The sequence below is a fragment of the Falco rusticolus genome, chromosome 4 (genome assembly GCF_015220075.1).
Source record: "Falco rusticolus isolate bFalRus1 chromosome 4, bFalRus1.pri, whole genome shotgun sequence".
NCBI classification, from domain to species: domain Eukaryota; kingdom Metazoa; phylum Chordata; class Aves; order Falconiformes; family Falconidae; genus Falco; species Falco rusticolus.
The window spans coordinates 80,124,843-80,151,537 of record NC_051190.1 but is presented as its reverse complement, the minus strand read 5'-3'; the positions used below and the strand labels follow the sequence as shown (position 1 = coordinate 80,151,537).

At 36.6% G+C, this 26,695-nt stretch overlaps 1 protein-coding gene and 1 long non-coding RNA gene across 5 annotated transcripts in view; one reads left to right on the top strand and one right to left on the bottom strand.

Annotated features, from left to right (window-relative positions):
• Positions 1-26,695, top strand: part of THSD7A (thrombospondin type 1 domain containing 7A) — a 287,802-nt gene that overhangs the window by 256,474 nt on the left and 4,633 nt on the right. The window contains exons 18-30 of one of the 2 annotated variants that reach the window (XM_037383974.1): positions 2,228-2,233; positions 2,910-3,043; positions 4,902-5,055; positions 5,887-6,028; positions 6,508-6,623; positions 11,985-12,102; positions 14,859-15,004; positions 15,577-15,751; positions 17,852-18,025; positions 19,041-19,136; positions 21,849-21,931; positions 22,267-22,477; positions 25,803-25,890. In XM_037383974.1, the coding sequence (XP_037239871.1) occupies positions 2,228-2,233; positions 2,910-3,043; positions 4,902-5,055; positions 5,887-6,028; positions 6,508-6,623; positions 11,985-12,102; positions 14,859-15,004; positions 15,577-15,751; positions 17,852-18,025; positions 19,041-19,136; positions 21,849-21,931; positions 22,267-22,477; positions 25,803-25,890 (1,643 nt within the window). The remainder of the gene's footprint in view (positions 1-2,227; positions 2,234-2,909; positions 3,044-4,901; positions 5,056-5,886; positions 6,029-6,507; positions 6,624-11,984; positions 12,103-14,858; positions 15,005-15,576; positions 15,752-17,851; positions 18,026-19,040; positions 19,137-21,848; positions 21,932-22,266; positions 22,478-25,802; positions 25,891-26,695) is intronic. The other variant, XM_037383975.1, reaches the window with a different exon arrangement.
• The window catches only part of LOC119146401, a 37,804-nt gene continuing 26,673 nt past the window's right edge, over positions 15,565-26,695 (bottom strand). For 2 of the 3 annotated variants that reach the window (XR_005103724.1, XR_005103723.1), the window contains 3 exons: positions 25,030-25,614; positions 17,901-18,001; positions 15,565-15,674 (listed from right to left, as the gene is read on the bottom strand). This is a non-coding gene — a long non-coding RNA (uncharacterized LOC119146401). Of the gene's footprint in view, positions 15,675-17,900; positions 18,002-25,029; positions 25,615-26,386; positions 26,576-26,695 lie in introns of all 3 variants that reach the window. The other variant, XR_005103725.1, reaches the window with a different exon arrangement.

The window sequence follows — 26,695 nt, the reverse complement described above, 5'->3', positions numbered from 1 at the left end:
GTAATTATTGTAAAAATAAAATTGAAATATAGTACTTTCAGGAGAAGGGAGCTCTACAGGTAAGATAAGAATGTCGAAGAATATAGAGGCTGTATCTTTCTGTTTAAAATATTTTCACTATCAATTCAGAAACATGCAGGGGAATACACGTGCATTCTCATTTTAAGTTAATTATTTAATCTAAATGTGATCCACAATTCATTCACCTGGAAAACTACTGACTCTTCAGATTATTTATTTCAATTATTAAATGTAATTTGTTTTATTTATGTATTTATTACTTATAGATGCGACATGCTTATTTGCATACATACAAAGCATAATGGTTAAGACTTGATCTTTGGTGCCCACAAGTGTGTGGAATAGGAGTATAGAGGGGCTATGCTGTAAGCTGAGGTCTAGGAATTACGGACGCTGAGGAAAGACTGCAATGTGTTGTCTAGACCATGGAAGAGAAGATGGGAGTGAGGATGCTGGCAGTCTGCTAGAATGTACATAAAAGGCTGTTGCAAAGAAGGAGGCAATAATCCGTTTTCCATGGCCATCATGGATAGGATAAAAAGCAGTAGTCTTAGGCTGCTGCAAGCAGATTTGGCTTAAGCCTTGGAAAACTTTCTAATGGTAAGGCTAGTGAAACATTGAAATAAAGTGCTTAGGATGTTTGTCAGGTTTAAGAATGAGTTGCTCAGTGTCTCTCAGGGCTGACATATATGACTATTTTGGAGGAGGACTGAGAAGAGTTAGATGTTTAATGGAGAATCTTTCCTCCTGGGCTGTGCATGCCAGGGTGACTCCCAAACTACACGCGAACTGAATGAAGCTTGCTCAGTATCCACTTCGCTAGCTAAAAGTTTTCATAATTACAATAGTAATGAGTCAGGTTTATTATAAAACCTGTGGCCTTCAGAGGATTTAAAATGAAAAGGTTAATCCGAGTCTGTTAGAGAAAATAAGGACATCCCTCTCTTTATTGGCCCCAAGCATTATTTACCCCCTTATCCAGCAGGCAGGTATACAATCCTTACACCACCCAAGTGCCATGGCTTGCAGTCGTACTTACAAAAATACCAGTAAGGTCGGGAGAACACCACTGAACACATGCAGTGCAATACAGGGTTTCCTTTGGCTTTCTGGTAAGATATCCATTTTTTATGTTACTTGAAAGGCTGTTGAGTATGCAGGGTTCGTGTATTTCTTCTATGCCAAACCAGGTGAGACATACAGAGCTCTTTCCCTAAACTAAGGCTTCCCTATTGTCATTTTGGAAATCCTGGACAGGAATACATTGCCACTGCCTGTATGACTGCAAATTGTGCAGTGAGTCCAGTACTTTCCTTAACGTTCATTTCCATGACCCATCTTTATGCCAGTTAACGTTTATGTAGTTCAATGAAAGGCCAAATATGCTGATAATAATGGTCGTCTTGTGCATGGGCTGATCAGCTGCACAGTGATACTATCAGACACTCTACTCATTCATTGTTCGAGGCATCATTTTTTTGGTGACTGGTGGTATTTTCTTGAGGTTAACTGATAAACTATCAAACCATCAGCCCTCTTTTTCTACTCAAGCAGTGTTACTGAAAGGAAATCAAGGACTTGTTTAAGACAGTGTTTTAGCTTGTCTAGAAGCATTTGTTGTGCTGACTTGATAACCAGAATGATATGTGAAGTTAGCTAGTATAAGATAATTTTGAGGCAAGGGGCTTTAAGTAATCTGTGCATAACTAATATACTCAATGAAGGATTTAGGAACTTTGGAAGGATGAGAACTGCTAGTTCCTTTTATTCCCCTGGACCTATTGCACTTAATGCTGTCAGAACAATTCCAATTAGTAGAGAAGTCCAGTATCCTCCAAAACCATTGAGGATTTTCTCTTGTCTTAGGGAAACTGGATTCTCTACTGTCTGAAGAGTTAGTGCTCATTATAGGCAAAGGGGGAAAACAGTTTTATTTTGTGTTAAGACTGAGAGAGAGATTAGCTAATTTACAGTCTCTTCTCACCACTTATTTTCTTCCATGGGCAAACTTTTTGCAAAAATGCCTCATGACAGCAAGGGAGATCTGAAAAAGAAATTGGATACCTTTTGCTTGGCTGAAGTCATAGAATATGACTTTTGTAATAAAAGCTAAATAAATGTCATTTAAATACCTGTGCTTCACTCTAATATTTCTTTCTTTTTATCTTTGGTTTTTCTTTTGGGTTCCTGAAAATACTTTCTTCAGGCTCAGGTAAGAGTTTCTAAAATAGATAACCCTAATATGTGATTCCTGATTGTGCTCCAATGTTTATGTTGTCTTGGTTTTTTGTAGTGTATGTTTGAGAAAATACATGGAACACTGTATATGTATATGTTACTGTACGAGATAGTATTTCAAACTTGCATTCAAATCTAAACATAATACTAATGCTGGTACACAAATATATTAGAATGATTTAAAGCATCTGCAATGAAAAGTAAAGTGAACCGGTATATATAGGTGTAATTTACCTTGAGCTCGCCTCTTTTTAGAATCCCCACAACTAATAACAGTGGGATGAAATAGTTGAGGAGAGACATGAAAGATAGAACTAAAGTTTTAGCAAAGTTTTAGCAGTGTTTTTCTAAAAGGTGTACTAATGAGCTAGCCTAGTTACAGATTTTAATGTTAGTTACGTTGATGTTATTGGTGAAAATGGCATATTGTGGGCTTAGTGGCAGAGAAAACCAGGGAATCTGTCATCAGATGTCTTAGCTTCTGACTTTTTGTTACTTCTGTGGTTTCCTATCAGTTACTATAGCCTCTAAACCAGCAAGTTTACATTTGTTATTCTTACCAAAAAGAGCATGAACCTTTTTTTGCATGATCACTTTGCATGTTTACCTTACTTGCGTGCAACAACACTGACACTCAGTGCTGATTCCAGGTATATGAGGTAGTCCCCTGCCACAGTGACTGCAGCCAGTACATATGGGTCACTGAGCCCTGGAGTGTCTGCAAAGTGACCAATGTGGACTTAAAAGAGAACTGTGGAGAAGGTGTTCAAACAAGGAAAGTCAGGTAAAACAGTATTGCTTCTCATTTACTTTAGAGAATGTTCACTTTCAGTCATACCTGTATTCAATTTGATGTAATTCTGTGTAATATATAGTGTTAAATCCAGCTGTAGTATACTGGACCAGAACACTGGCTGATCTAAATCCAAATATCTTCAGTGAGTGCAGTATGGCTCTGTCTACTAGTTACGGACATAGACCTTGGTGTTTATAAACTGATGTATATTGTATTACTACAAACACTGTAACATATGATGTTAGTGCTTTTCAGAAGGGTGGAGTGGTCCTTCTTCTGTATGAAACTTTTGTTTAAAAGCTCTTGTAAGTACATATGCACTTCGGGATAATAGCTACAGTTATTACAGGAAAAGGTGGCAAAAGTGAACGAAGTGAAACAGAAAAATCCAGAAATATTCTGTTGTTTATTGAACCTGATCTAAGCATCTTGTATGTTTGCTCATCATCCTAGAGCTCTAATCAAAGGTTAATTGAAATTATTCTCACATGGTGTGGTACAACAACAAGCAAAGCAGTATATGGAGTGTGTGTTTGTTGGGGTTTGTTTGTTGTGGTTTTTTTTCTTTTAATGGCTAACCACAAAGTAACACACAATTTGAGATTATAAGTCAGAATAAAACCTAACGTGAATTCAATTTGAAGGTCCAAAATGAGAGCTGTATACAGTGAACTACCAAATGTTCTCTTTTGCCTGACATGAGTGCTTAGAAACTGGCACGAGTAAATGATTTTGTTCACAATAGCACTGTTTTCTCAGTGTAACCATTTACTTCAACAAGGTTGGAGTCTTAATGTTTGCTTACCCGAAGTTAAAAAGCCTATGCATAACTGTTCTCACACAGTAGCATCTAAACAAATTCCTATAAGAATACTCTTAAAAAACCTCCAATATGAAAAATCTAAATTAATCAGTGTTTATGTTGAAAAATAGACTTTAACACTACTGTCAAAGATAAAAAAAAAAAAAAAGAAGTTTTTTCAGCCCTTTGGGACTAAAAACATCTAACTTTTCATTTATTATCACATAATTCCATTAAAGTACTAACTCCACAAAGCTAATATATACTCATGCTGTACTTCTTGTATTTACCTTAGAACAGAGAGTGTTTCAAAAATTAGTTTAGTCTAATAATGTAAGATAATTTGTAAATAAAATTAATCTGGTCAAATAGAAGAAATTCCAAATACTTCTCTGTGTGTGAAAGGCTTCTTATTCATATAAGCTTTTGTCTTGCAATTCTGGAAAACACATGCAAGCCTCTTAATATGAGTGAACCTAGTCATGTACTAGTTGATATTCTGCATTGGAAATACTGTGGAATGAAGACTGTCATCTTCAACTCTACAAAACTAAGAGTGTTCATTTCTTAACTGGAGCTTCATCCGCTAATTTAATATAACGGTAATTAAAAACCATCCATGTAAATTAGGGATTAATACTAAGAACATAAAATTTAAAAACTTTTAATAGGTCTAGGTTTAAAATTATGACTTGAAGCATGCACAAAATATCTCTAAACTTTAGATGATTTGCATTATTCTGGCTTAGAGGTAAGCTGAAGTCAAGTAAATCACCCGTCCAGAAACTCTCAGCAGATCACTGACAGGGACTGTCTAAAATCTGCACATTTCTTTATATAGCTGTCATCTGTAAAAATGAGGATTATTTTTAGCTCTTTAAGCTTTTCTTGGATATTCATAGATCAATACTTAGTTGTGTTATTTCTATTACTTTGTGATCATTATGTGCTGACAAAATGTTAAAATGCTTCAGAATACTGTGGAATATAGTTACTGTACAAAATCCATGGCAAATGCAGTTTATGTGCAGTTCTTTTTTCCAGGTGCATGCTAAACACTGTGGATGGTCCTTCTGATACTGTAGAGGACTATCTGTGTGATCCTGAAGAGATGCCACTTGGTGCTAGAAAATGCACATTACCATGTCCTGAGGACTGTGTTATGTCTGAATGGGGATCATGGTCTCACTGTTCTTTGGTAAGAAGTATAGTGAAGTGTAACATTTACAGTTTTAGGAGACACTTTAAAAATGTATGCATGACATATTGTGCAAAGATGCTGAATTAAGCAGTGATGACATGTAAACATTGAAGTTTACTGTCATCTTTAGGGTTGTTGGTAGTTGGTTGCACATAAAGTGTGCCAGTATTTTCTATTAAGTGAAATTGTTGCAAAACACAAGCTATAATGTCCCCTGTCGTCATTTTTCGGTGTGGGGTGGGTTCTGTGTGGTGAAATAGCTTCATCAGTGGCTTGTGAGTCTACCTGTGAGCCTCTGCACAGCAGTGCAATCACTGTACTAAAAATGTCACTATCCTGTAATAAGCAAAGGCTGTAGATCCAGACTGACCATAGAAAGACAATTCTGGGTCTCCCCTTCCCTTCCTGCCAGCAGTTGCAAAAAGAAATGTCAAAAAACCTAAACCAAATGTAAAAAGGTGTTTCAAGACCTCTGAGTGTTCAGGCTCTGGTCCACTCCACTATAGCATTTGGAAAGTGAGCATCTCAATATCCAGTGTATGAGTGAAATAGGTCCAAAGCACTAGTACTGAAATATGAACTAGTTAGGAAAATACCAAGGTATTACAAAGTTAGAGGATATTTCACCTTGGGTGGTACCAAGTTGAAAGAGCAGACTAAATTCTCTCTGACATAACAAGGGAATTGTTTCTCTTACGTAACAGCACGAGCCCATTATTTTACATCTGTGTTTTGTGAAGGGATTATTTGAAAGATTGGTATAATGTTGCATGAGTAGGTATCGGGGTGCCAAAATGTCCAAGCTGTTTCCAATTTCCCTTTCAAAAGCCTTGCAACAGCAGTAGTGTCCGCGAAAGATCAGCTGAATCCCTGAGACAACCAGATGATGGAAAGTCTTGTCCTGCTGCCACCGAGACAGAAGTCTGCACTTTGAACAAAAACTGCTACCACTATGACTACAATGTGACAGGTATTTGTGGTACAATTTGCTCTAGTGACAGCCTGGGACTGTGGCTTCCTTCCATTCACCTTACAGGACAGATTTTTCCAGCTTTCTGGTCTCATCTGGAGGGAGCTGTGGAGCTTGCACTAAGAACTGCTTCAGGCTATTAGATCCAGATAAAAATATTACTGGAGGCTTTGCACCTTGGGTGGAGTGTGCATGCTATAACTCCAGGAAATGTATTTCTCATACCATTTTGTGATTTGCTCAAAATCCATGCAGATGAAACCAAATATGAACTTTTCAGGAAGGCATTGTGGCACTATTTGCCATAGAAGTTGGTGTTTCCAATAATGAGTAGCAACTGGGCTCCGTGAGCCTTTGCATGTGTAAAAGTTGCTTGTGAGGATTATTTTAGGCCATCAGAATTACAAGTAGGTGGGAGACTGGATCATTATAAGTTTTATCTAAAACGTCTGCTGTGCTAATGAATTCCTTATTTCCAGACTGGAGCACATGTCAGCTCAGTGAGAAGGCTGTCTGTGGTAATGGTATCAAAACACGGATGCTCGATTGTGTTCGCAGTGATGGCAAATCGGTTGACCTCAAGTACTGTGAAGAGGTGAGTGGGTACCTGTGAGTAAGCTCCCTTCTAATGGTGCTAATTAATGGTGAGCTGACAGAGCTATACGGCACGTAACCCATCTTTGCCAGATGTTTGCAACACCATTCATGGATTGTTAAGTACCTCTGAAATGAACTGTGTCAGCAACAGTGATTTTTATACAATTTCCTTTGGTTACTTTTAAGTGCCTCCATGAATGTATGCTAATTATTCTGTCCTGAAGGAAATGACTTAGAAAAAATAATTAATAAAGTAGAATAAAGGTAATAAATCTTAGTCAGAACACTAATCATCATTATAATTTGATACAATTTCTGCATGGAGCCTTGGACAGCTGCCAGTATCAATCATTTACTCAATGTGTTGAAAAATATTTCTCATGTGCCATTCTGCAGCTGGGCCAAATGCTAACAACTTGTATCCAGCTGTGCAGTGCAAAAGATACCCAAGCTAGCGTGAAAAAATGTGCAGCATAAATGCAATATTAAATAGGAGCATATACAGAGAACTAACTACCAGACAGGAGCCCTTAAATTTTGAAAGAGCTATTTTGCAAATGTTCAAACTAACTTCAGATTTGACAGCACTGTTTTTCTGGCATTTTCTGTGTTGGTCTTAACGTTTTCAATTGCATGGACTTAGTAATATGAAGGAAAATGGGAAACAACAAAAGTGCTATATTAAGGGCAATCTAGATGTGTTTCTGATGGAAAGTAACAGCTCATTTCAGCTGCCATTGCCCCACCATCTTGACATCAGGAACAAAATCTCTTGCAATGGGGGACTAAGCTGGAGTGGCCTCCACAGCAGCCTTGATACCAACACCTTTTCTGTTGGACCTTCTTAGCTAGTAGCTGCTCTTGAGGATGTGCCCATCAGAAGTAGAGGAAGTCAGGAAATTCATCATGTACTTTAGACTATAGTTTTGTAATGGTGTACCTGACCTACTTAGGCTTCTCCCCCTCCAACATCCTAGATTTCTGAATCTGCAAGTTCTTAGCAAAGGAGGTTTCAGCTGAGGCAGACACCCTACTTTTGTCCCATGTTCCTCCTTCAGACATAGCTTTTGGGTTTATAATCAAATCTAATAATTTGATCTTTTATGTCTCAGGAAAATACTCAGGATCTAGCTACCTACCAGCAAGTTTCTGTGAAGTTAATAAGGAGATGCACTAATGCATTCTGTGAATGTTTTATTGCATTAAAAGAAAGAAAAGTTGGCACTGGGGTTATTTTTAAGAGACTGAAATATTGATTAATTCATACCAAAACACGATATAAAATATCCATACACATGAATATTTAAATTTAAAAATATGCTTTATTAGATTTTGAGGGGAAATATATTTCTTTAACCCTTAAGCCAATAAATTCCTTTTGTTAATCAAATATTTTGAGCAACATCTAGAACAAATTATTACATTTTACACTGGAATCTCATTGCAGAAAACCTCTGGAGCTTTCCTGCATTTAAAGAAACAAAAGTTTATTACTCAGAGAAATAATTAGGTCAACAAGAGAATATCTCAAAAGCTGCTTGCCATAAATGACTGGCCAACAGACATCACTGCAGTGGGGTCTTGGCTTTATCAGCAACCACTGTGATACATTTTTATTTGCCCTTTTGATTTGCTAGAAGTATAGAGATACATCTTCCTGTAGAAAGCTCTGATCCACTCCCCAATCATACTGTTAAGACTATTTGTTGAATTATGGATGTGTAAGCAGTGGCACAACAAGGTCAAAGGCTGATCCAATAACTGTGAGGAATAAAACCTGTTAACCTGATTAACAAGAAAGCCAAGCTGTTCTATCTTACCAGACCCTTCACTCTAAAGATGTGAAAGCCAACTCTGTGACCTTCCAGGTCATGGGAGGAGAGTATTCAAGAAATTATTAAAATGCAAATACGTACTATGCACTTCTTACTAATCTAATCACAGATGATACTTCGGGGTAGTTTTTTTTTGCTGTGTTTTTGCATTCTAAGGGCAATGCAAGAAAATTAAGTGATGTTCAAAATAAGATGCATGTGGCTAGAAAAGTTGATGATAAGAACAAGATGAAATAATGACTTAGCTAATGGAATTTCCCCTGGGCTATCCTAAAACTTCATACTAGATGTGTGAATAAAACAAAATTTTTGTTTAATTTATGTGTCGATACATTTACAGAACTAATGTTTTTTATCATTATATGCAAAGAAGAGAGATCAGAATAGCTAAACCTATCCCGATCCCTAAGAAATGAAGATGCCTGATTGCAATGTCTGAGTTCCTATATAATATGTGGTTCAAGAACCTAATAAAAGCTATATATAAAAAAAACCCCTTCATACTGCCTTTTGACAATGACCATCTCGAGGTATGAGCATCAGCGTAGTCAAATACAAACAGCTCTTCCGAGTCCCTGTGTTCTGGTTTCTAACGTGTCCATATGATCTTGTGTTTGTTTCAGTCAATCAGCTAAAGAAGCTAGCCTGTCATCCTGATTACTGCCAGCATAAATCAATTTCTAGAGCTTATTTCCAAGTCCTCGTTAAGTTAACATAGTTCCCTTCAAACTCTCAAGGCACAGTAATACTGGATTACTTGGTCTCTAACTACAAAATTAGCACATCACAAGAACTCAGCTTGTCTTTCCTTGAGTATTTGAAAATCAAATCACCTAAAGCAAACTGGTCCTGGTCATATTCATATTTATGGGTTTATTTTTATGCATTTACCATCAATTAAAGATCAGAAATCCTAGGAACCAGCAGCTTTATCTGCATTAGAAAGCCAGATTTTCTGTTTTATTGGCAAATAGTCTGCTTGTCAGGTTACATGATTAACCTCCAGCAGAGGTTAATCTGTGGTGCCAAAAGTTCCTATAAAGAAATACAGATACTTTCTTGGATCACAGGGTTTATAGAGCACGCTGGTCTGGCAGCCTGCTGCCTCTGGCGTGTGAGAGGCTCAGCGGTAGCTTTCAGTGTAACTCCTCCAGTACTTGTCATTCTCAAATCAGAAACCACAACTCATCCAGAACAGAGGTTCTTTCAGGTAAGGGAGCTACTGAACACTTTTCCAAACGTTTTCTAAGCTAAGGTGAATTGTGGTTCAGCAACTGAAGGAAGGAGAGGGAGAAGAAAGGAATATGTGATTAATATCAAATTGCAACCTGTTAGTTGTTCCCCAGATCTGTTTCAGCAGCACTTAAGTATCTAAGGCATGCAAATGGTAGATCACCCTGGGTAATCTGGCCTTTCAGCTTTCTCCTCTTCACCTTTAATATGTCTCTTGGGCTTTGCCTTCTCTAGCTGCCAAAGTCCAGCTGAGAAGGCCAATCTTGAAAGAGAGCAGTCATGTTTCTATAATTGGCAGGAATCAATTCAGCAGGCTTTAAAGCCTTTGCTCAGAAGATTTGACCCAAATATAGACTTCAAAGATGGTTCTCTAGTTTCCTGATTATCCAAATTCCAGATTATCCAAAGGTTTCGGGTGTTGCCTGTGTGTGATATCTGGATAATCAAGGTTGTACTGTACCACAGAGAAAAGCCAAGAACTCATTCTTTGATGTATAAAACAGAACAGAGGTCTAAAACCTCATTCATCTCAATAAATGGTACTGCAAATGCAAATTTAAGACTTGGTAAGTCTATCATGGTGAAACATTTCCAGTACTTGTGGTAGTTTATTTATGGAGGGCATGTTAATGCTGTGCCTAATTATTGCTCCATGCTTACATTTAGTTGGAAATAGTGTTTTTATTTCCTTTTTAAAGTCTTAACTGCTGGTTTTATGCCATTAACCTTTCCAGTCATTAAAATTAATAGGTTTTGAAATGTCTAGTTTGCGCTTTTTTTTTTCTTTTTTTTTTAAATATGTGGGGATTTTATCTACTTAAAGATATCCACAGCCTCCTGGGATTCTAAAAGGCCTTAACAATGATCAAGGTCCACTGGGGAGGGCCAATGAGGAGGACAGTCTTTTATGCTGGGAAGCTGCAGATCTGTTCATATGGATCTGTTCATATTGGCAGGATTGATTTTCTTTCATGTTTTATATCATACACACCATAATTGATCTATCCTTTGAACTCCTTCTGAAGCTGTGCAGGCTGCAAGGATTATTACTGTTATGATAATTTTTTTGTCATCAGTTGTGTTCGATCTTGCATCATATATTCTCATGTGTGCTAGTGAGAATATCTATTTTCTTCCTTGGGTGGGGAAAATCTGGAGCATGGGAGTTTATAAGAACATAAAAATGGCTTTACAGGATCAGACCAAAGGTTGATGTAACCACTGTGATGTCTTAAAGCATGGCCATAAAACTCTTCCTTGCCTGCAGGGGCTCTATCGTTTGTTTGTGTTAAGCTGAGTTCTGCCCAGAGAATAGCTCAGTACAGACTCTATTTTGGGGAAAATGTGAGTCTGGCTATTTTCTATGCCCCCTTCTCTCACAGTCCTCCAACATTTGCAGCTTTTACTTTAGGGATCTTAGAGGATTCTTTTTGCAAAGCTTTTCAGAAAAACATGCAAAGCTTTTATTTTATTTTTTTATTTTTTTTAGAACAAATTGTCCATATTTTTGCATACAGTAGCATAGATAGCATAATATATATAATAAACTTATACACCACATTATGAAAAAAACCAAGACAGGCATAAGTAGATGCCTAAGGAAGAGTAAGGAGGACAGACATATACAAGTTTCCATCTACTCCTCTTGCAGCCTCCAGCTGTTTTCAGCTTTTACACTGCATTTCCCTGATATGGTTTCTGTGTATTTAAACCTTCAGATTTCTCTTCCATTAACTTGTTCAGTCTTTCTTAAGCTCCTGTAAATTTTGAGCACCTGCAACAACTTCTGACAAATAAACTGACTCTTCAATGCATGGTTATCCTCCTCCTTTTGTTAGTTTTGAACCTGGCTCCTAACATCACTTGAATTCAACTATTAATAATTGCTGATAGTTCAGTATTTTTATATTCCCATTTCAAAATGCTTCATATAATATCAACTCTTATCAAATCTTCAAATACTTCTATATTAATGTACTTCATAAATTACTTTGTCTTCTACCTACTGTGTAGAAGTGATACTGTAGAGCTCAAGCCCTCCATTTACAGGTTCTAATTTAGAAAATAATTGATGAAAATAAGATATAAGCATGTATTTTAAAATCAGCATATGCATTAGGACTGTCTTGGAGTGAGATTTTTAAATGTCCTAATTGCTTTACTTTTTATTTAGTAATGATTTTATGCTTGCTTGAGGCTTTAGTTGTCTGATTCACTGTGTCCAAGTGCACACCCTGCACCAATGACACAGACTGGATGTTTTGTGCTGACCATTAATTATTTTCTTTTAGCTTGGTTTGGAGAAAACATGGCAAATGAATATGACCTGTGTGGTGGAATGTCCTGTGAACTGTCAGCTTTCTGACTGGTCCTCTTGGTCGGAGTGCTCTCAGACATGTGGCCTTACAGGTCAGTATGTACCTTTGGCATATTTTAGACTGAGATTTTTTCTTTTTTTTTTTTTTTCTTTAGTAAAAGCAGTAAGATTTCTTGTCGCAGAACTAGAAAATGTCATTAGCTAGAGAGAGTGATGGGGATCTAAATCGGCATTATTCATGGAAGTACACTTCAGTGAGACTGTGCTCTCTGAAGATAATGAGAATTTGTCCCTGAGTAGTTTCTGATTCTGGGAACTAAATGAGATATGTTAAATGATATATTGAGACAAAAATAAACACTGATGTGAATATTTATTTTTCAGCTGGTGGGAGGAGGAAGAGAAGGGAGAGAATTTCTCTTAAGTTTAATTAGTGGTGAGTTTAGAACAAATAAACTTATAGAACAGCATAGTGATTAAAACCAACAAATGTACTAATTGCAGAATTCCATATTTTTAAACAGAACCAGGGCAGGGGGACAAGTTACTTTCACTGCAATCATACTAATTTATTTTTCTAAAATATTGCTAACCATTATCTAATTTTAAAAAAAATCAAGTTTATGTCAGAGAATGTATATCCAAGGCACACTGGATATAGTTCAGGAGGAACTTTTCTTATTTATTTGCACCGATACATCTCAGAATAAGGACCTGAAAGCACCATTGTGCCAGGCAACTAAGGTGTACAGACTACTAAAAGAGAAGGGTAGAAGACCATCTATGAAGCCTCTTCATTCTGTAATCACGTTTGGAATAAGTTACCACAGATACTGGATGGTTAGCAGTGTGTGGAATCCAGTTTTAATTGCTGGGCTCAGAGTAAAAGGACATTGCACCTCTTTGTGTTCATTGGAGGGAGTGCAGCACAGGGAATAGCTCTGGGCAAAAACATCTGAAAGCTCTGGCCACCTCAGCATCCCAGCAGAAAGATCTATGGATTTTTTAACGGTATCAGTTAATAATTTGATACTGCAGTATCTAATAATGTAATAATATTTCAGCTATTTGAGCTTCTCTCAAAGCATGGCATTTACATTTAAATAATCTACATTTCTATATTCACAATAATCCTTACAGAGTGAGCATTGAACTAACAGGTCTATTGAGGGCTTAAATATGTTGCCACATTTTACTTTACAAGCTTCTGTTTATATGCAAGACCTGAACAATTGACCTGGTATTTTTCTGAATGAGGATTATTGTTGCTATGCTTTTTCAAAATGTGAAGGTGGGTCCTATCTGAAATCCTTGTCTTTTCCAAGTATAGAATGTATTTGTAGTAGTGAGAAAAATTATTTTAAATAGTAATGAAAAACAGCTTTCAAATTTTTGGTCTTTTTAACAGATGATGGTAATCTCATGTGTAAGCCTTGAAGCTGTAATTTTCCTATTAGGCAGCTGGAAGTAACTGCTGTTTTTTCAATAAACCTAGTGACCGCAAAGCTGAACGTCTTTTGAGTACCCATGCAAATACCTTTAAAGCTGAGGGAAAATTCTGTACGTAAGGGTTCTGCTAGTTGTTGTTCATTGGGTTATTTTCTCCAGTACTTTTCAAGATCTTTTTTGTCCTGTGACATCTCAGTTGGAGCAGCTGTGAATCCAAGAACGATGAGGCTCCACTTGGCAAACATCTTTCTAGCTAGCTGCAGTGAATACAGCTGTCTGCAGGATTGATACAGTCCTGCTGCTGGATCGTGACTTGTGTAGCTTGCTCTCAGCAAAAGACTCATGTCATGAGCATTAGGGTGTTCAATTCCAAATGCATCAGGTTGATATGTGGAATTAAAGATTGTTTTGTCCAGCTAACACTGGGTGCTATGTACGTAAATCTATGCGATGTCTTAGTTTATTATAATCCATTTATATACATTTAATTATATACATCTTATTTCAGACTTGGTTCATATATTTATCTATATATAGATTAAAATACCACAGTTGTGTTGGTTCAGTGGAGAACTTTGTGGGTGTCAACTCTAAAGCAGCCACTTTACCACTACTTCTGGCACACAAAAAATATTTTGGTTGTATCACATGACATCTCTGTAATGAAGCATAATAGTCTAATGTCCACTGCAAGATGAAAGAAGCAAGAGTTGCCAAGATGATAAAAATTACTTCCTTTTTCTGTTTATATAAGTATTTGAAATAGAACCTGTATCTCAGTGATACTGGGTAGTGTGCTGCTCATGGTTGAATTGAAGATTAATGTTTGATAAACCTATTGTATTTTAATTTTCTTTGGGCCTGAGTGAAGAATCCTTCATGTCCTGCAAAATCTGCATATCATGTTATCCAGACAGACAGCAACGGAAAGTTGCCAGCTGCAATCAGCCAGCCATGGGACACCTGATTCTGTATTAATTCAGGGAAGAACAAAACATGTTGGTCTCTTCTAGCAGCAAACTGCAGATGAGGAGCTGGACTTTACTGAAGTGCCATAAATCTGTTGTCACATTCAGAAAGAGTATCTTTCCCCAGGCTTCTGAACTAGAAAATTACTACTTTTGTTTGGTGTTACAGGAGCAATCTGAAATCCTAATCAGACATCCTCCTGCACTTCTTGCAATACAAACAAATGATACAATATAAAGTGTCTGACCTGGAAAATATAAATCCATATAACAGACAAGAACCAACAGATCAACTTTAAAATCCCATTTGTCAAATGTGGAAAAAATTACCGTATTCAAACACAATGCTTTTTACAAAAAAAGAACCATCTTGAGGAATAAATCAGTGTAACCACTTTGTTGTTAGTTATATTGCTGTTTCTTATTTACAGGAAAAATGATCAGAAGAAGAACCATTAATCAGCCATTTCAGGGTGATGGGAGGCCTTGTCCTTCTCAGATGGAGCAATTCAAACCCTGTCCAGTAAAACCTTGTTATCGATGGCAATATGGTCAATGGTCTGCATGCAAAGTAGAGGTAAAAACCAGATGGGACTTTGATGTTATGTAGTTTGTGTATCTGGACATATTTGTGATATGCTCAGATACCTGCTTCATACCACTGCAAACAATTTGCTCCCACCTCTCTTATACAAAAAGTTATTCTTAGAGTTCATATCTGTCAATGGATACAACAATATCCAAAGATGTTCAAAGTATAAATGTAAAATTTGGTACCTGAGCAGTATCTTAGCTAATAATTGAAATCCCTCTACTGTAAAACAGTATCTGTGGAAATATATTGGCATCCTAGAAGAGATCTTCACCTGAGATACTTCCATGGGTGCGTTTCAAAGGCAAAATGAGCTCCATAGTTTAAGAAACAGTGGTAGCGGCCAGCAGTATTTTAGGTTTTTTATTTTTTTCACAGTTTGTTTCAGAAGTAAAGAATAATGTCTCCTCCCCACCACCACTCCCACCCCCTACCCCCTTAGCAGAATGAATAAATGCTTAAGCAAAAAATAATAGAAGACAGAATGACACGTAGCTCAGATCTAGTCTTTTGGCCCTTTCCTCTGTCCAGCATCCATGTATGTCCTCCTTCCTCAGGATGCTCAATGTGGAGAAGGAACACGAATGAGGAACATTTCCTGTGTGGTTTTTGATGGATCCATTGAAGATGTTGGAAAAGTAGTAGATGAGGAATTCTGTGGAGAAATAGAGCCTATTATAGATGGTAATAAGAAGATGATACTTGAGGAAACCTGCACTGTCCCTTGTCCAGGTAACAAAGCTATTCAAATAAAAGTTGCATTTCAAGATTGGTTTGGTATCATTATAGTTATCAGTGCCTAGCAATTAGCCACAGGCAATTAAATCTTTTTCACATGCTTTACTGATTGGATTAATCCAGCAAATTATCAACAGAGTTGCTTTCTGGTAGAGGCTTCCTGACAGTAAATCAATTAGAAAAAAATGCCAGGTTTTAAATTTCATAAAAGACATGTCTCAGTGTCTCAGTCACAGATTATACCTAATAAGAATAGATTTTTTTAACAACATATTTTGAAATAAAACCTGCATTTAACTCTATAAGAAAGCTTTCTATAAGAAAGCTGTTGGTTTACAGGTAAATGTTTACTTAAAGTGCTTAGATCACCTAACAGCTTTACTAATACTTTTAACAGCGACTAATAACTTGATGCCTTTTACTAAGGATGCCTTGTCTAAGGAAGCTAAGCTAGTGAGTCTTTTTTTTTTTTTTTTGTTTAAAGGGACTATTCCAAATGAAACTAATATTTTGATCTCTGAGAAAATGTAATGATTGCTAGATGCTTAACTTGCTGGAGGTGACATGCACTGTCATTGCCCTTGTAGACTGAATCCAAAAGATCTGTTATAAATGATCAGGTCCATGACCCCTCATACTGGGAAGGATTAAGAGCCAACAACAGCTGTTTGATTTCCAGTAAAACCCCTCCAGTTCATTTCAAACACTTATTTGTAGAATTTGAAGTATATTGCTTTCATTCAGTAAAGTCATGTATCTTCAGAAGTAGATTAACTCCTTCATTTCTAATGTAGCTGTCATTCCATACCAGTACACTGTTTTTGTTCTCTTGCAACTCTCTTCTTTCTCAGAATTTTTTGTCCAGTTCATTTCAGATTGAATTGAAGGTAAAGTTGCCTCAATAAATAGAAAATAATCAAAACCAAAGAGGATTCCATCACTGCTTTGTGCACAACATTTTGATTGCATGATTTTCACATATTTTTACTTACTAAATTAAATTGGAAGAACAAAAAGCTTGTAGTTATGTTTTATTGTTAGTGGAATTTATATATAAATAAATAGCTGCTTACTGCTTGCTTTTAAAATTTTGCTGAGCAGGAACCTGTTCTTCAACAATCCCACATTTAGCCAGCAAGAATAACTGCCCTGTGGGGATGTGCTAATGATGTTCTCCAACTAATGTTTCCAAAAATCAGTACTTGTTTTCCTATTATGTATACATCAGTTCTTCAATTATTCATTTCTTCGCATGCTTTCCTAACGTTGGCAAATAAAATTCCTTCATTAATCAGGCATCTGGTCAACACAGTACTGATTATATCTGTCATCAGTATAATGCAAGGTAGCATTAATTTTTAATAGCTCTTTCACTGAAATAATGAGAACTAAGAAGTTTATTTATGAGTCTGTACACAGCCTAGTCCCATTGTATACTGCAGTTTTAACAAAATGGTCTCTTTGTGTTGTGCCTCAGATCTTCACTAAATGTTCTTTAGCCAATCGTGCTAATTAGTGTTATTAGTATAATTTTATTTTTCAGTTTTAATCTATAAGATAACATTTTAAAACTCTCAGACATTTTAGTCACCTTCCTGTTTCCTTTTCTTGCAAAGAACATTCTAGAAGTTGCTTCTACTGCCTGTTTAGAGAAATTCTGCATGAGAATAAGCAACAATTAATCTTTCTAAAAATTGACACTTTTTTATCTTTCTAAGATCAAAGAAGAATTGTGAACAAGATATACAAATTTACTGTAAGGCATACAGAGCACAATACCCTAAAATTTAAAAAAATCCAGACACTGTGTGGAGTGTTACTCAAATTCAAAATGAGAGTGATCCTATGGGAATGCTACAGAACAAATAGGCTTTGTGTAATCTTTTTATTACTATTTTCTACTACACAGATATTTAGAGAGTGTCAGAATATTATCTTCTCTTAAGTATAAGTCATGTTTAAAAAGAGGAATGAAAGGCACTCTAAAGAAAAAAAATTAAGAAACCAGATTTAGACAATTTTTTCTAAGATATTCAGCATGAAAAACTCTTCACATATGATGATTGTTCTTCTTATAAAATTGTTATTTAACAGGGGACTGTTACTTGAGAGAGTGGTCAGAATGGAGCCTTTGTCAGCTAACCTGTGTTAATGGTGAGGATCTCGGCTTTGGAGGGATACAAGTCCGATCTCGGGCAGTGATCATTCAGGAATTAGAGAATCAACATCTCTGTCCAGAACAGGCTTTGGAAACAAGATCATGCAATGGTAAGCACCAAAATATACACAGTGTGCTTCTTGTAAGACAAAAATACAGAACGGTAGTTTCGTTTTCTTTCTGTTCATGGTATCAAATTTAGGCAAATATGGATTTGGTAGATGTAGAAATGAACTTAAATTTTTGCTTTCCAGCTATCAACTGTAAACAGAATAAATTTTCAAATGCTAACTAATCAAATGTTGGCACTTTAAACACAGTCTCTGGAGAATTGATGATCCTTTCATATTAATGAAATTTATTTTTATAGTATGGGAAGAAATAGTTCTCTTATCTGCTTGATAACCTTAGTAATAAGAAATCTTTAATCCATAATGAAATCTAGACTTCTGTCTACCCTTTGAATTGTTGTTAATGGCATGACAATGACATTAAAAAGTCTCAGTCCTGCTCACCACTGGACAAAGTAGTGAAGAAAAGTCATTTCCTGTAAAGACATTTTTTTGTCCATTCAGAGGCCAGACAGATCAGGCAAAAAATAATTTTACATTTATAAGGGAGCTAAGGTGTAGAAGAACTTCATGATTTATCCCAGGCCATATGAGAGGTGTACAGATGAGCTGAAATGTGAAGCCAGAAGCAGCCAGGCCACTTCACCAAGCACTGGAGCACTGACTGAAGCTCAGTGTCACCGGGAAAGGAACCAGACTCCTAAAAGATTTTGTGCAACAGATGGGCCACGACCATTATGAGATTATTGGAAACACCTGTTTTGCCTATTAACTACATTAGGCTTACTGCACGGGCAGTGTGTACCACCATTATAGTTAGTGTATGGGACACATATGGTCTATTCCGTACATATCCAGTAAACACAGGAGACCCTGGGGCCTCCATGTGTGTAGTGCACCCTTCTAAGTTGCTCAGTGAAGGGGTAAGAGGCCTTCTTAGCCATAAGAGCCATTAAACATAATGAGTGTGGTCTATTGATGAGTGTGGGTGCTGCTGGTGGTAGCCTAAAATCTCGTCATCAAATTTGTTGAAAAGTGAATGTTCTCTGTGTAGATGGCCAGTGCTATGAATACAAGTGGATGGCTAGCCCATGGAAGGGGTCTTCTCGAACCGTGTGGTGCCAAAGGTCAGATGGTTTAAACGTCACAGGTAACTACTCTTTTTATATACGCATAAAACTCTGGAAAATGAGTGGATAATGTCTTTTCCCAACAAATGGAAAATGTATTAAAGTTCATTTCAGTGCCTATACAGAAGCACAGAGAGATGCAAAGCTTGATAATATCATGCATATAGCATATATCTCCTGAAAATTACAAATTATCAAATTTTAATAAATGTGCTAATATAAGTTCATTTCTTTACTTCAATTACATAAACTTAAAGCAGGGTATTTCATTGAACAGCTATGGGATGTAATTACTTTTTCTGCAAACCAAAGCACAAAACACTATGAATTAAGAATGACAGGTCTCCGAATTCAAGAAAATCTTTATATATATCTATTTATATGAATTTATTTATCAGTATTAGGGATTCATTTAAGCTAAGAGTTATGCATTTTTTTTAAAAAAATATTTTTTAAATAATTTTAATATCAGCCTAGGTGATAGTAAAAGACTCCCAGAGATGGTAAGCACATCCTCGATGCCAGCCACTGTCAGATCAGTCACAGGAGGGGAGCTGTAATTCATGGACTACCAGTGCGATACTTCTTGATGATGGAATCTACCACTACTGTCTCTTGTAACAGTAGAAATAAAATATCTGTATTATTTTTACAAGGTTTTAAAATAATTCTTAATCGCCCAAAGTCTCTTTTGTGTCACCTTGTGCTGTAAGAATATTAAAATGCATCATCTTTCACAACAAATGCAACAGGGCATTATTTATGCACCTTGATTGCTTCCTGCCTAGCTAAGATGCCATATGGTAAGTATAACTCTAACTAAGAATTCTTAATGACATTAATATATGATATTATATATTGAAGGTCCTACAGGATTTCAGAATAAATAGGATCTTAGTGATTATGGCTCTGAGATGTTAAAATCAGAATATAGTTGTAAATTACAGTCACATAAAAATAAGTTTGTTCTTATGCGCCTGAATACAGCCATGTGATAAATGCCAGGAGAGATAAATGTATGAATATGTGTTGTTGGCAATTTTTTCATGATGAGACCTCCTAGGCAGACTAACCTCAGACCTATATTGTATCTTTTTTCAAAACTTTGTTCTAAAGCTGTGGTAAATTTTTGATTTGAAATGAGGACTAGTGGAAAATTCCAGACAATGTAATCACCAGTTTCTGCACAATACATAACTGTATTTTTCATATGTTCCTGATAGTTTCCAAACAAAGCTCTTAAGTATAATGTTCTGAGAGAACTTCTCTGCTATACAGTCATATACAGTCATGAACCAGATTGTAATTTACGTTTGAATGTTTTTTTGAAAGTGGTTTGTATAAACTAAGAGATCAAACTGATAGATACACATACATAATTGATTTAAATTGAGATTACCTGTTTTGATCTAGACTCAACCCATCTCTCTGATTACAGTATTTCTTTGCTGCCTTATTGCTGCACATTTGGCTCTAACATAGTGTACTTTAATTCAGACATTATCAGGTCTTTATTATGAGTCTTAAGGCCTTTTCTTATTTACTTTCATAATATTATTGTGCTGAATAGTTCTTTTTTACTTGAAGGTGTTGTTTCCCATGGGCGATGAGGCAACTCTTTCCTTCTGCAGCCTCCTTGGATGACTGATATTTTATTACATAGATTCCCACAGGCATGTGATTTATATGCTAGGATATACAATTTTCCTTTCTGGGGGTGGGGAAAACTTACGGCAACCAGCAGTGTTTTCTTTGTTCTTCATTGGCCATCCTGTTAACACTTGGATCTACGTAACCACATCTAACTACATCTGCTATGGTTGTGACCAACCTCAGCTATCAGGTTTTCATCATCATATCACACCAGTATAAAAATGTCAATAATTTGGGAGATGCAACATAAGTTGTCCTGTAGCAGTATAAATTTTAAATTATGCAATGCATAACCCTCTTATGTAAGCTAGAAGGAAATCCAGGTAAATTCATACTGATTCTAAATGTATTTTAGTCATTCTGGCTGAAATGATAGTGAAAGCCTGATTGTGTGTATTGGTCCATAACAATAACTGCACTGTACAGAAAGCTATAGAAATGAGAACTAGGACTGTATAAAAAGAGGAAAAAGACTGAAATCCTCTATCTCATCAGTATTGTAGCATTCAGTCCATGCTCTCCTGATACTATTTCTGTCCTTCTGAAAAATCTGTCTTAGAGTAGCATGAAGTGTGGCTTCATAAGAAGCAAAGTTATAGCATGTGTAAAAAGGAGCAGCAGAAAAGAAGTATCCATTCATAAACTGGATGATTAGTTTGTTTTCGGTTTAACAGGCAAACATATTAATCCATGCTTTTATTTTCTTTGTGGCCACAGCTTTAACATGTAAGTCAGAAGGGGGACCCTAGAGAATCAAAATCTATTCCCTCAAGCACAACAAAACATTTATACTGTTTATTGAACAATCCTCCAAAGGAACAAAGGGAAAAACAAAAGGTTCACTTGCCAAATATTAGTTCTCTAAAATGCACATGAATGCAAATACATGTGCTCTATCCTTACTCTCCCTGTAAGAAAATACCTGATACCGATTATCCTTCACCTTGGAATAAGAGGGCTCTTAAATTCAAATTAGCAATAGAATTGTAATCCATTACATACTGTAGCAAGTAGTGACATCAGTAATTTCATCAGGGGTGAGGTATTACCGTGTCAAAGTATGGTTTTCTGTCCTACAGGGGGCTGTTTAGTGATGCGCCAACCAGATGCTGACAGGTCATGTAACCCACCGTGCAGCCAACCCCACGCTTACTGTAGTGAGGTATGTGCTACTGCATTGGAGCATAGAACACCCCCGCGAGAGCTTCCCATACATCTCTCTGCGTTACAAAGATTATGCCAACAAAAAGAATTTTCAGAGATTTTGCTAATTATTATTTTTTTTAAAATCAACCTCAGAACATGTTCTACCTTTCAAATGAATGCTAATAATCTCTGTTGATTTGGTACAAACCTGCATAAAAATACCCGAGGAGGTACTCTTCAGGCTAGCACCCAACAAAAAAGTCTCCTCCTCTAGTCACCCGTGTTTTGCTTGATAGGTCACAGAAAACTATGTGTTTCTGCTACACCGTGTAAAACACTTGTTCCCTACAGACTAGAACGTGCAGTTGTGAAGACGGATACACCGAAGTTATGTCCTCTGATGGCACACTCGAACAGTGCACTCTCATCCCGGTGGTGGTGATCCCCACCATGGAGGACAAAAAGGGAGATGTGAAAACCAGTCGAGCTGTGAACCCTACCCAGCCCTCCAGTAACCAGTCAGGAAGAGGAAGGACCTGGTTTCTACAGCCTTTTGGGCCAGGTGAAGTCATGCAATGAGCAGTTCTTAATGCCAAGTACTGCTGCAGGGTCTGGCATTTACATTTCTGTGATGCCAGGGAAGAAAAGAAAAACACTTAAGTGTTCATTCAAGAAGACAGGCATCTGCCCTGGCTGAAAACAAAGGAAGAGACATAAGCAAACCCCTAGCCTTCCCAGCTACTCCATCAATATACTTAATCAAATCTTGTATTGCAGACTTCCTTTTAATCCCTTGTACCTGTTAAAATTCACAGCAGCTATTTGAAATGTGACTTTAGAAGGGAGTGGGCTGCAAAGGTGTAAGCTAGGATATTAGATTATGCTGTCTCAACCAAAAATGCTGTTGACACAGGAGTGAAAAGTTAGCACTTTAGACCGCAAAGGGTAAGGGCTACTTAAAATTTGCAGCCGTAGCGCAAATTGTAGGAAAATAAGCAGTATAGATACACTAATGCTTTTCTGCCATATCCATATTTAAACTAATTCATGTTAGAAAAGAGCTAACCACATTATTGATCTTTAGCATAGACATGCTCTAAGTCTCTATAGCCAATATTTGCTTTTATGCTCTTTAGAGCTTAGAAAGGACTTATGTGCAAGAGTGGCAAGAAACATAAGACAGCTACCCATGAAAAGTATTCTATGAAGTCCATCATGTGATCAGATTTCAGTAAATATTTTCTGGTACTATTAAGCACTGACAGAAATAAAACTTTCACATAAAAAGATACAATGCTTGTCCAAAATGATAATTATATGATGAGAGCAATTCATTATCTTCTTAAGTGTCTTTTAAATAACATAGAGCTAAATAACACATTTGTGCCTTAGGGTGTTCATTTATTTCTAAAGCTTCTATGAATGTTTTTTAATCTGAAAAATGAAAACAGTATCTTTACATGCATAATCCATAAAATGCTGCAAATTGAGAACTACAGCAATACTTCCAATAAGCAGATTAAATCATGTTTGGGTAAGAAATACTTATGTTAGAACCCTTTAGTCTTACTAGTTTTTACTGTTATTTGTACTGTGATACTCTATTTTATACCTGCAATAAAATGGTCTTTACATAGTTATTACTTTAATCCACAATAAAAAAAAGAAAATTAAGCTTTTCTGGTCCTCCTTTAGAAAACAGCATCTTACCAAATATGTTATCTTTTACTCATTCTAGCTAACTCCACCTGAAAATGTCAAAGTGTGGGTTGTAGCAGCCAGAGTGCTGACAATAGCCAAATGTCAGACAGTCGCCTTCAACTCTTTAGGAACGTGGGTGCTCATGTGAGCTCAGACATGGTTTTTGGAGCAAGGAACAGTTCAGATTTCAGGCAAACTCACCGATTTTCCAGTAATTCAAGTTAGGAAGGAAACATAGCTCAGCTCAGATAAAAACAACAGTATTCAACAGATACTTTATCCAGTGAAGGTATGAGCAAATGTGGAGGAAAGGAGTATTTTGCACTTCAGATTCAATTTATGCTTGATTGTTTTAATTCCCAGGTTGGGTATCTATTGGAAAGGTTTTGATTTACTCTAGCATGATTATTCCTTTCCTCGCAGTTTCTAAGTCTAGTTTTAAAATAGCTCTTTCACTGTCCTCAACAAATTATATTGTAGTTCCAGAAAGGAAGGTATTAAAACTATCCTCGTCATGTGTCTGTGCTGTTGTATTACCCCAAACTGAGGAGTCTGAGATGACAGTTCCTTTGTAGACTTAGAAATAATCTCTCCAGGGGGAATTCAGAAATTCGTTAGATGCCTTTAGTTACATAACAGGAGTGACCTCATTAACAGAGATTCCTGCTTTGGCAAAAATAAATAAATCCATACACAAGGTAATGCCAGTCTGTTTTTTCAAGGAGATAATACTATTTTAAAATAAGCAAAGCCAAAACAACCTGAAACCCCTTACACTTATCAATGGAAGTAAGCCAAGGAGAGAAGAAACTAACCTATTAAACAGTACCAAAGTCTGAATTCCTCTCATTCGTATTATCGTATCATTAGATGTCAGGTCAAATCTATTCAATTCATCTTTAATGGATCAGTTATTTCAGTTATATCAGATATTATCAGTTATAATGTTTCATTAGCTTGATTAATGTAATGAAGCTAAAATGTTTCTGTTTTGATTAATCTTGAACAAGTTGTCCATGTGACTGCAAGACTATGCCTTGCTAAAGAACAGAAAGCCTGAATTTGACTGTACAGCAATAGAGAGCACTACTGTGAATCTGAGCAGTTGGTCTGACTAATTTTTGTTATTATTCCATTGTGGAAACATCAACTGCATTAACAGAGGTGTCAGGAAGGTGTAAGTATTTGGTCAGAAAAAATTTAGCTGTGTTTTCTTACATTGAAACATACATTCATGCAATAAAAATTTTGGCACTTGTAATGAAATAGTTCAGATTTTTTGTGGAATTTTCATTGTCAGGGAGGTGCAACAAGGCTAGCTAATGTCCTGTAAAATAACGTTTTTAAAAAAGTAATTTAGAAATTTGAAAAATGAGTCAGATAAAAGTCGTGAGTCAAACAGCATGCACTGACCTTGAGTTGTGAGATGCTCATTTGGGGTTCAGAGCAAGATCACACAGATAAAGTCACACTGTTTTTCCTGGGAGAAGGGAGTGCATCTAGGATCAGGGAAAACAAGGCAATGGGATGTATACTTCAGCCTGCAGGGCCATCATGTCCAAAATACAAACTGCACGTAAGTAAGTCCTTATTAACAACAGATATTTCTATTTATGAGTTTTCTTTTTTGGTGTTTTTGAATGTTCTGTGAGGAGAAGTTGTTTTACAGCAAAACTTGCATTTGGTAGGGGAAGAAATTGAAAAAATATTACTTTATGGAGTAGTGGAAGTTGTGCATGTGCAGTTAAGATACAGATGAGGTCAAACATGCTAAGGGTATTTAATTTAAAATCAAATAGCAACAAGAATGAAAATAACAAGTAGATTGATTTAATGGAGCTAGAATGGAAACTGATGCTAACGACATAAATGAGTCCTGGGCCAATAAACTGCCCTGTGATCATGCTGAAGGACTTCCCACTGCTAGCAGCTCACTCTCTGGCTGTCTCGCTGCCTCTGCCCCACATCTCGGCTCCATTGGGATTATCCAGATGTTGGCTGAAAAACAGGACGTGTGTGCACAGAGAAGTTATTGCTCAGTTGTTTAACATTATTTATTCTTATTAAAGTGTAATTGCTAGTGAAGACATTTATTTTGGGTTGTAAAAGTATTTCTATACTGTATCAGAACTAATAATTCAACAAGACTAACTCAAACACTACTGACTAACATTCATTCCTTTTAGATGGGAGGCTGAAGACCTGGGTTTATGGTGTAGCTGCTGGTGCATTTGTTTTACTCATCTTTATTGTTTCTATGATCTATCTAGCCTGGTGAGTTCCTTAATTATTTACGAACAAGCAGTCCTACGCAGACTGTAATGCAAGCATTTACATTTGCCGCTGTAGAAACTGCAGGCAGTTCTGTGAACTGCAGCGTTTGATTTTCCATGTCCTTTTCTCCAAGCTGATGTTAGCGGACTCCGGTTGTAGTCTAGATGATGGTTATACAGGTGCTCTCCTGTGGTTAAAAGAACTTCTTACAGTTATGGGGTAGCTTACTGTCTAGTTCATTTTTGTTCAGTTTATCTCTTTTAATAATGTACTGTGTCCATGATAATTTCATTGCGTCTGTATCACAAAACACAGGGAAACAGCAAGGAGGAAAATTAGTAATCGGTTACGTGAGATTTGATATTTGGCAGAATATAGAGATACACAACAAAAAAGAATGTCTGAAAACTTTCTCATGTGCTTTTCATACACAAAATATTTTGTTGAAAAATTTTAGTGCATGTGAAAGCAAAGATTTTTTGCCAGAACAGGTCACCTTTGAGAATGCTCCCCCTGAAGTCTTCTAGGTCCTGTTTGAAATTTCCGATCCAAATGACTGTGCAGGTGGAAGGTGAGGGAAGTGTGGTCATACACATCAGGCTCTTGGCTGTACTGCATTAGCAGGCATTTGGGGGTCTTCTGGATTTGTTTGTTTTTTTAGAAAACCTTCCCCAAAATCTCACTTCTGTGTAAGTTAGGAAAAAAATCTTTTATTTTTTGAGGAAAAGAAAATCCATTAGCCTACAACTCCACTGCAGATTCTTCAGACTGGAATCTGCGGCCACTGCAACAACTAGTTTGGTAA